Here is a 10,604-nt window from a genome sequence, read left to right on the forward strand (position 1 = left end):
AAAGAGAAAAGAATATTATTTCATTTTTTATTTATTTTTAATGTTAGAAGACAAATGTTTGTGTCACTGTATTTTTACTGTCGTTCTCAGGGGTCGACTCCTATTACATCTGACAAGAGTGCTCAGCTGGAGGGAGAGAGAGACAGAGAGAAAGAGAGAGAGAGAGAGAGAGAGAAAGGAAGAGGAGGTAGAAGGGATGGAATGATAATGTCGGGGAGAGGGGGGGAGTCAGCAGTCCCAGACCTTCCCACACTGGGCCCACCCATCTCAACCCCCAGCATGCATCTCTTCTTTTACTAACCCCACCCCACTCTGTTGCCACTAAATGCCACTGTAGGCCATCGTACAGCAACCCCACTCTGTTGCCACTGTAGGCCACCATACAGCAATGGAAACTTGCGGTCTACTGACTGTTCACCCCCTCTCTTCCTACTTCTGACAAAGCGGGCAGTTTGAGGAGGGGGGGGGGTGTTCTTGATGTTTTTAAGAACTCAGTATGTGTTTCCTTCTTCCTGTGTTGACCCCATGACCCCCCCCCCCACCCCCCCACCCTACTTCCTGGGGTTTTTGTGACCCTATACCCCACCCGTTCTGTGTGAATCCACACCTGTGTGACAAAAACACTGCACTGGAAATACAGTATTGTAAAGTTTTAAGTAAGTTCTATTATAACTAATTATTATGACTATTATTATTATTATTATTATTACATAGTTGCAATTGTATATGTACTTTGTATAATTTGAAATTCTTGATGCCAGTGGTTTCTAGAGTCATTTTCCCCAATATTCACAGTGGCTGTTTTTTATTGTGGCTATTAGGTGAAAATTTATATTGGCAGTTTTTTCATTTTCTTTTTCTTCTTTTTTGTAATTTGCTTCTTGTATCGTTTCTATTATACTGCGCCCAAACTCACATTTTTTTTTGAAGGACAGTGTCTGACCGGGAGTCAAGCGTGCATGAAAGAGGTAGGGGGGGTGTGTGTGTGTGTGTGTGTTCGTGTGCGGTAGTAATGCCTGGATTTATACTTTGTTGTGTAGTGATGTCACACACCAATAGCAAATGAAAAGCTCACAATGCATTGCAGCGCAACACATTGTGAGCTTGTAGATCTGCTGTTTTCGGTGTGTGACACCAGCACGTAACTATAATGTCAGTTTGAAATCGGCACGTAGTAAGTGCTTATCCAAAAAAATAATGATTATCTTTTTTTTTCCCATTTAAGATTGGCATTGTTGAATCTGAATAATTACAAACATACTAAGGTGTCAAAGAAAAGGCAGTTCAGATTATAATTGTTTTCTTGTACATTTGCCATCTTTACATACTATACTAGCTCTGTAGTGTAAGTTATATCAGGACCTCCTTGCACTCTAAATGGTAGTGGCAAGCATGCTGCACATATCACAGGAAGACTCATCTACAGAACATAATACACAATATAGAAGAAATGCATATCGTTTCCCCCTAGCTCACGTTTATCATGTTACTGAAAGGAGTATTTTTTGGTTTCCTGGTGGAGGGGAAATCCCTTTTAGTGCTTCACCCAACAGATGACTTCTCATGTGGCTCAGATGAGCGCATGGGGGGCGTTATAAACACAGTAAAGTCCTCCGTGTTCATTTGACCCAAGAGTGTTCAAATGTAAGAGTCCATTTGGTTACATTTCTGCACTCAGAGTTACGCATGGATAATGAACAGGGCGTTAACAGGATTTCCCTGTGTACTTTTCCTTTTACCTTGCATGTTTGCCTCGTCTTCTCCAATCCTACAGGCAACATTGCAGCCTTACTTCTAAAGCCATAGCGTGTCACACGCACGGTCCTTCTGTTCATTTCCCACATCAAAACACTTAGATAAATGCCATTCTGAGTTGTCCTCAGAGTCCTGTCCACTGTCCATACGTTGGGTCAGTGATGACAGTTTACACGAGAAGAAGAGCTAAGAAGCTCTATGAGTTTGAAACATATGCCAGAAGAAAGATTTGATCAGCCACGAGGCCATTGTTTCTCATTTCTGGACAGTGATATACCAGTGGGTCTGAAAGTGTGTGTGTGTGTGTGTGTGTGTGTGTGTGTGTGTGTGTGTGTGTGTGTGTGTGTGTGTGTGTGTGTGTGTGTGTGTGTGTGTGTGTGTGCGCGCGCGTATGAGAGAGTGCATGTCCACTTCCATTAATGTGTAACCTACTCCTTCCTTACATGGAGATCTTGGAGTTGTATGCTGTGTGTGAGAGAGAGGAAAGTTTGAAGGAGAAGGCTTTATTTTAGAGGACATATCAGCCCTCTGCCTTCAGTCCACAACTTGTACTTTTCTTATCATTTAGTTTTTCTTACTTGTTTTCGTATTTTTATCACCATGCTCTTTGACTTGTGTCTTGTGTTAACAATCAAGTGTTATTATCAGCTTTTCTTAGAAACGTGTTTGTGCCAGAGGTTTTGACGGGAATGAAAAGATGGACTTTACAGAGCTGACAGTCGACTGGAGCTTTGACTTCCAATGAGGTCAGTTCAGTAGTTCCTTAACTATCCGTCATTGGCTGCCTTCGGAGGTGTGTGGCCACTATTGGTCAGACCGACATGAAAGGGACTTGACGTGTCTCATTATTGGACAGGCAGTCAGCCGGTGGCTAGTCCTCAGGTTTATATTTATTTTGATTATTTATTTATTTATTTGAGGAGATGTTTAAAATTTGCCTTTTTTCCTGTTGTTTTTCGTGTTGTACAGCCTCATGCTCTGTTATTATTCAAAGGGACATCACTGCATGTAAGCACAAGTTTTCTTTTAAAGGGATAGTACACCCAATTTACATCCTGCATGTGTGTGTGTTTTACTGTAACTGACCAATGCGGAATGTTTTTCTTTTCCTGCGGCTACTATATAATTTCCCTACGTTGCTTTTTTTTTAAATTACTTTTCCACTAAAGCTGAGTTTCAGAAAGCCCTGCTTTACCAGAGGGGAACATTTATGTAGAAACATGACAACAGGTGTGTATTTTGTGTGAACTATCCTCCAAACTATTTTTTTTGTCACATTATTGTTGTATGTGTGATAAAGCTTTTGACCTGCAGGCTCTAGGGTAAAGGTTGTGTTTGCCAGGTGTCATCTGCTAACAATGTTCACACTAAGACGACATGGTAGATATGTTTGTGTCCATTTGTAACTCCGTGTCTACAAATGTAACCAAATGGACTCATAAGGTTCATTTGTAAGTTGAATTATCATTCACCAAACATGACCCCCTGGCCCCTCCAAAATAAGAAAATGCTGCATATGTACAGTAACAAAGGCTTTGTTCCTCAGTTCTTCTTAGTGTTTACTAGCCTTGAAGTCAATAATAAGATTCACCTTTTAAATGAGGGAGAATACAGTGTTACACAGCTGAAACTAACTAGCATCGTTTTCTTTGCATGATGACGAGACACTTGTTTTATGGTGTTTTTTCCTTTTTATTTGGTTTCTCATTTTCTACTGAATGCTGGTATACAAAACCTTTCTCTATCTATTTTCTCAGCTTTGTAGGCACATATAACTATTTTTGTCCCAAGATGATATATTGAAGAGGATTATAATGACTATGTTGATGATGATGGTGGTGGTGGTTGTGGTTTTGGTACTAATAAGGATGACTCAGTATGAGGATAGTTGTGTGATGTTATGATGATTATTTAGCATGCTTTTCTATGGAGCTCTGTGTTGTCAGTGCATGCTGGCTGACTTTTGTAGAACAGGACATGTTTCACCCAACCAGCAATGATGGCACTTTGAGGAACAACACTTTTATCCAACTCTGAATGAATGCAGTCCACTTGACTAGGGGGTGCAATCACACAGGAGAAAACAGGACGTGGGACACAGATGGCCTAATGGCTAGCCAGATTTTTTTTTACTGTCGGGTCGAAAATTGCGGATCTATACAAGTTCATCCGTTGGAAATTGAGCGTCAGCTTACAATAGGCCTATAACATAATGATCAGTGTGCTAATTCACAGCAGCTTTCCTTTTCAGAGCACTTTGGCTTTGGGTCAATGCTATAGCTCTACTGACCTTCAGTCAGTTTTAACACGACCGTGTTTTAAAGTCTCTCTAAAGCACTGATGTCTTATTTTCATCGAATGATCGCTGTGCTGACAACACCGAGCTAACTTCCTTTTGTATGTTTCTTTCACCCTTTCCTTGTCCCTCTGTTTCTCACCTTATTCAGTCATTTCTTCTGCAGATGACTCCCCCCCCCCCCTCCCCTTGTCTTTTTTTCTGTTTGGGTTTCTTCTGTATAATATTAATCTCAATCTATCTAGTTCTCTGACTCTTCACATTATTGCTCTGTTCTCTTATGTGCTTCGTGTGTTTCTCTAACTTCAAGAAAAGTGTTGTGTTATCAATAAAATGACAATTTAAGTATGCAACTGAACATGTTTTGTCTTTTGAGGCTGCAACACAATGTCCGATTTCTTTTTTTTAGATTCACATTCACATTGTGTGTAAGCTACAGCTGAACAGTATACTGTATGTTTTATGGCAGGGGTCCTCAACTAGAAATGCTGAAGGTCCACAAATAATAAGACTATGGTCCAGTCTCATGCGCGCGCAAATAAAATTGCGGGTTGCGTGGGCCCCACAGGGTGGGGCTGCCCCCCCACCCCTAGAAACACCTATGCCCGTTTAGTACAGTCAAACCAAGCTTATACAAATCGGGTCCCATCCAACCAACCATATACTGGGGTGCAGAGTAGAGACAAATATTCATTATTCACCTCCAAAAATCAAATTTTGTTCATTCAACTGAATGTGTCACTGCGACCCCATTAACAGCTAGTGAGCCAGTCAGCGCAACATTGTCATCAGGACATGCCGGCCCACACAGGCACACACGCGCGCACAGCCGCGCACACACACAATCAGTCGGTCCACATTCAGAGCGTTACTTGCGTTGCTCTCTCGCGGTGCCTTTTTTTTCCTTCTCTTTATTCTATCATTTCTCCAGGGTCCGCAGAGGTGTGCCGCGGTCCGGTCGTGTGCCGCCTGTTGAGGACCACTGTTTTATGGTATGCAGGCATTGACAATGTACATACATCTTTGTGTGTTTGTCTGCTTTCCGCCAGTAGGAACTAATGTAGCCTATATATAGTTTCCTGATTAACCACGTTTAATCCCACCGCTCAAAACATTTGCAACCTCTCACCTTTTGCTGACCTTTTTTCAGAATAATAATGGTCACAGGCGGTACGTGCAAAAATTGTAGGAGCACATTACATGTGACCTTTTGTATTGGCTGTTATAACTCAACTGCGTTTTGTATTAATGGGAATTTATCAGTTTTACATTTTAGGATACATTTCTAATCACTCTTTAACAATAATCTGCATTGTGTGTAGATTAACAACTACAGATGCAGATGCATTTGCCTTCCCTAATGGGTCCTAGTAAGACACAATGACAAGATGCTGTGTGCATCACGCCTTTCTGCCAACAATCAACAGAAGCTGGCCAGGAAAGTCAATCTTTATTGAAAAAAGATGCCATGTACAAGCATCACGGTGACATATCCTTGGCATCTTATAACCAACCTCGAGCGTATGCCACATCAAGCTCACTGTCGCCTATCGGGGGCATCACGGGTGAACCCTTTGAGTCTTTTAGACCAGCCTCACGCTCGCTGGTACTCACTACATACAGTATTTTTGAGTGGTGCAACCACTCCAAGGAACAGCAATGTCCGTGTCTATGTGTTGGTCACCTATGTGACGTTAATGAGCACCAGTATGTACCAGTAGGGGCGCTGTAGTACTGCACTGTTGCCTGCTAATAAGAGAGAGAGGGGAGTTGCACCACTCGGTTCACACGGGTGTGATGTTTTTCTCAAGCCCGTGCTACTGAAACACTAGTGGGATTATTATAGTACAACTATCAGACAGTGTAACCCAGGTAAAATAATGCTTAACTTACATGATATGATATGAATGATAAATATAATATAAATAGCAGTCAACTTCTGTGTTTTGGCATGGTTGGGTTTCACACCTAATGCGTAATATAAATCATACTGTATAAATCGTACTCTACTACAACCTCGTCCAAGCATATCCTAGTGTGACTTTGCCCTTTATTAGTTCATCATTTCCCAAATTTGTCCAAATCTTTCAAAAATAGTAGATCTAAAGGCTCACAACGTGTCACGATGTGAGTTTGTACATCTGGTATTTTCACTACGTGTTTCATAAATGGAGTCAAAATACAATGTCTTATATCAAATAAAAACTCATATGGAAAGAAATACAGAAATACATTTCTACTTAGTTACTGTCCACCACAGTCCAGTGCTATGGCCAGCTGTTGATCACCTCCCTCGCCATCAGACTAGTTTGACCAGTCTCTCACTGGCCTCCCACAGTTTCTTGGCCACACCGGAGTCTCTGGCAAAAGGACGCAGGGTGGCCGGCCGGCAGTCTACAAAGTAGCCCCCGCTGTGTTGGGCGGCCTCGTCCGACACGGCACAGTAGACGACCGTCTGAGCGCCCAGCTCGCACGGCACAAAGAACATCCACATGATCACCTGCATGAGCATCCGGAACAGGAAGGAGAAGTGGCAGATCCAACCACTCTGGACGAAACCTGGAGCACACAGAGCCACAAACAGATGTTAGGACCAGTGGGGACGAAACCTGGAGCACACAGAGCCACAGACAGATGTTAGGACCAGTGGGGACGAAACCTGGAGCACACAGAGCCACAAACAGATGTTAGGACCAGTGGGGACGAAACCTGGAGCACACAGAGCCACAGACAGATGTTAGGACCAGTGGGGACGAAACCTGGAGCACACAGAGCCACAGACAGATGTTAGGACCAGTGGGGACGAAACCTGGAGCACTTAGGCTTAATACACACTATTGAAACAAAATCGCTCTCTCTGTTCCGGGGGAGAGGAGCTCACAATTAATTTTCAATGGAAGTCACTGGGTTTCACAGAGCAGCTCTGCTAACTAACTAAAGTTTTTTGGGAAACGGGCAGAAATGTTGTCACTTCACTTGTTGTAGGTGTCGGGACATTAGCATCATAAAAGCAGCGACCATATACAGTACATGATGCCTACCTCAGCGGAGGTAGGCTACTGTGGTGTCCGAGTGCTAGCTAAATCTGAATGAATGTCCGTAGTTATGCATATATATATATATATATATATATATATATACACACACACACACACACACAGTATATTCAGTGACCACGGACGTGCGTGCCGTGGGTGTGGGCGGGAATAAGTATAGTATGACCTGAAAACAAGTCTAGAACATGCCAGTGTGTGTAAGCTAGTACACGGAGCTTCTCGTGACGTCTCACCAGGATGCACCACATAGGTGGTCAGCCCTTTCCCCTCAGTGATGCGGGCCAGCTCCTGGCTGAAGTAGATGTTGGCCAGCTTGCTGCGGCAGTAGGTGAAAAACGGCACCAGGTTGTAGTTGAGGTCCTGGAAGTTCAGCCTCTGGTACTTGTAGTTGGAGCATGTGAGGGTGATCACTCTGCTGGGGGCGCTCTCCTTCAGGCAAGGCAGGAGCAGGTTGGTCAGCAGGAAGTGGCCCAGGTGGTTGACCCCGAAGCACATGCTGAAGCCGTCGTCCGTCCAGTCCAGAACGCTGGGCATGCCTGCATTGGGGCAGTAAAATGGGACAGAAAAGATTGAAAGGAGACATCCAAGTATGATGAGGCAGCTGAACCGCAAATGGGAATGGAGGAAGATACTCGTTGACCGCCAAGAATGACATCTATAGTCAGACGTCCTTCAGTATCCAGCACTTAAAACACGATTGAGCACTCTTCTGCAACCTGTGAGTTAACCCATTTTGACTTGAGATCAGATTCTAAAAATGTCTGTTTGAAAATGAGTTTTCTGAAAAAGCTATGTTTCTATGTCAGTCGTTCTTCGATTTTTCAAAAATAGCAGACCTACAAGCTCGTAGCGCGCCACTTGGTGGCGTGCTATGAGCTTGTAGATCTGCTATTTTTCAATAGCTAAAGCATAACGTAATGCTAACACCAAAAGGGGTTCCCGCCCAAAAATGGGTTAATCTAGCTTCCAGATCAACTCGTATTTCACAAAAATAAAAAATTCTCTATGTTCCAGACAGCGTTTTTTGTGTCGTGATGCAACACTTGGTGAGCTTGAACTGTACATCGGCTAGTTTTGAAAATCATTGCCTATAATAATATGCCCAAAATAGGGATGCGCCAGTTACTAGTTTGAAAGTGTTTCAGCTCAATCAGGTTTTCAACAGACTCACCAGCGTTGTTGACGAGGATGTCCAGCCGCTTCTCTTTCTGCAGGAACCTCTTACAGAATTCCCTGATGCAAGACATGTTGCCCAGATCCAGCTCCATGTAGAGAACGTTGAGACTGTGGCTCTTGAACTTAATCTCTCTCACAGCCTTCTCCGCGCTCTCCACATCTCTACAAGCGATGATGACACGGGCTCCTCGCATCGCCAGAGCCACGGCTGTCTCTTTACCGATGCCAGAACTTCCACCTAGAATATAAATTAGGGGTGCAACAATGAATCGATAGTTACAACTTACATCCTTAAGAGAAATGGTTAAAAGCAAAACATGTGCATTATTTTCATTTCATTATTTAAAGACGTACAAATATACACTACTATGAAAAACAGGAAATCATCTTCATAAAGGGGAAAAGGGAACATGTAGGCTACAGACAGTATGGGGGAAAAGGGGTGTTTTGTTCTCAAAACAAAGTGGGGACCTGTATGCTGTATGCGTTAATTAATTGAGAGGGTTACATGGACAGACCCTCACACACAGGTCTCTATACAAATGGAAGTAAATTGCTTATGGGTCCACTCCATTTGATTTGGTTCCATTTGTACATTCTCAGACAAGTTGAACCACTGGTGTTTTCAGTAGGGGGTCTGATCCGCCCTATAGACACGGGTGTGATTAATTACGCAACACCTGTCGACGCAACACCTGTCGACTCGGTTGTGTTCCGTCAACTTCCGTGTGTGAAGCGTGTGTGAAGCGCTCGAAAAAGTGGATATATTTGACTAAACAGTAAACACAGGTTTTCTGCCATAACTTTCACATGGATATGAAACTAGATGACAATAGCTGAAGCTGACCAAGTCACATTATTGCATGGGTGAGTAAAGTAAACACCACGCAGCGCCACCGTTTTACTACACGTTAAGTGTAAACAAACTGTACGTAGGGTTCCGAGTAGCCCCACAAGTCAGAACCCAATGGTACTGGGCTGACCCAGGGGGTTCCGAGAGGGGCTAGGTTCCGAGTGGGGCTAGCAGTAGGTCTACTCTAGGAGTGATGTAGCCCTGATACATGACTGAATACGAGAGTCAAGAACCAGGGCTAGGAGTGATGGTTCAGGTTGGTCTGTGTTGAAAATTGAAACATGAAATGTAACGTACGTGCAAGGCCTATTTAGGGACCCTCCGTAAAGACGTAAACATCCAAATGTCAGAAACCTTTACGGGGGTTAAGAGGGCCGGGCTACTAGGCTAGGGTCTCCCCATCTCTTTAACAGACAGAAAATACATTTTCAGGTGGTGTAAATATGGATGCAATGCCATCAAATCAGATTGGAGGTGCCTTATATCAGCTTAATTCTTTATTTTCAATTTATTTCACTTATCCTGTAGTTATTTCCTGATAGATTTATCTCTCCCAACCAGAACATGTTCTGCTTATAAGAGCTGGAGAGAGAGAGATCGAGAGACCCATACAAATTATATATTGGCATCAATAGAGATTTGCATACCTGTGATGAGAACCGTTTTCCCATCAAGTCTTTTCAGGTCGCTGCAAAACCTTCTCTTTTTCATCCATTTCAAAATAAAGAATGCAAACAAAGACGCGACAATCGTATACAACACATACATTTCTTTAAAATTAATGAACCAGGAAGGAGAAGACCCCCACAGTGTCTGTCTGATGCTGAGATGATGAGACTGCAGGCAGGCAGCACGTAGCTTAATTGTTGGTTTAGTTATCCATTAAGTTCTCAAATGTTCTAGATCTAGATGAACCGAGGTGATTTCAGGTATTATCCTTGGTGAACCCATGATCTTAAATAATCACAGTTGATGAGAATGAAAAGCTCTTCGTCCTGCGATGAATGAATGTGTTATTCTCTGTAACAGCTGACATTTTTCTTCTTCTCTATGATAATGGAGGATCACAATCAATGTTTACATGTCCACACCGCCACCTACTGTACCAGAGTGTGACACTGACTATAGTTTCAAACGCTGGGCACCATTAAAACATGTTTTTGCTTAATTGCTAATTAGAAACCTGAATCATTTTGGGCAAAAACTAGAAGTTGAAGAGTCCATTTTGGTCTCCCGGCCCCCCCACACCCTTTGGGGAAAAAAAATAGCTAATTAAACACGTGTGCCGCTCTGCCCACAATGTTTAATCCCTTTCTAAATAGAAGTAGCACTATCTTTTGCGCAATAACTAATGTAGAAATAGGCTACTTTTTCTACATTAGGTAGCCTATTACTATTCCTACAGATTTTGTATTGCACAAAATACCACACATCAAATCAATTCGGTCGTACAATCAACCTCGCTTGA

At 42.9% G+C, this 10,604-nt stretch overlaps 2 protein-coding genes across 4 annotated transcripts in view; one reads left to right on the top strand and one right to left on the bottom strand.

The window, feature by feature from the left end:
- The window catches only part of camk2b1 (calcium/calmodulin-dependent protein kinase (CaM kinase) II beta 1), a 67,415-nt gene extending 63,016 nt beyond the window's left edge, over positions 1 to 4,399 (top strand). For all 3 annotated transcript variants that reach the window (XM_080766188.1, XM_080766190.1, XM_080766189.1), the window contains one exon: positions 91 to 4,399. The gene's annotated coding sequence lies outside the window, so the exon portion shown is untranslated. The remainder of the gene's footprint in view (positions 1 to 90) is intronic.
- A 1,032-nt stretch (positions 4,400 to 5,431) lies between these two features.
- On the bottom strand, positions 5,432 to 10,160 carry LOC308317305 (retinol dehydrogenase 14). The gene is made up of 4 exons (XM_080766204.1): positions 9,784 to 10,160; positions 8,279 to 8,521; positions 7,341 to 7,643; positions 5,432 to 6,610 (listed from the first exon to the last, which is right to left on the bottom strand). Exons 1-4 carry the CDS (start codon positions 9,902 to 9,904, stop codon positions 6,351 to 6,353), a joined length of 927 nt encoding a protein of 308 aa, XP_080622330.1. The 5' UTR covers positions 9,905 to 10,160; the 3' UTR covers positions 5,432 to 6,350.
- Between the last annotated feature and the right edge of the window lie 444 nt (positions 10,161 to 10,604).

The sequence above is a fragment of the Protomyctophum bolini genome, assembly GCF_963924005.1.
Source record: "Protomyctophum bolini genome assembly, chromosome: 6".
Taxonomy (NCBI): domain Eukaryota; kingdom Metazoa; phylum Chordata; class Actinopteri; order Myctophiformes; family Myctophidae; genus Protomyctophum; species Protomyctophum bolini.

Excerpts from the sequence above, each read along its gene's own strand:
- LOC308317305 (XM_080766204.1), bottom strand. The coding sequence starts at position 9,904 with ATGTATGTGTTGTATACGATTGTCGCGTCTTTGTTTGCATTCTTTATT. Across the intron at positions 7,644-8,278 it reads CATCCTCGTCAACAACGCTG|GCATGCCCAGCGTTCTGGAC; the intron begins GTGAGTCTGTTG and ends GCCCCAATGCAG. Across the intron at positions 6,611-7,340 it reads CACCTATGTGGTGCATCCTG|GTTTCGTCCAGAGTGGTTGG; the intron begins GTGAGACGTCAC and ends TGTGTGCTCCAG.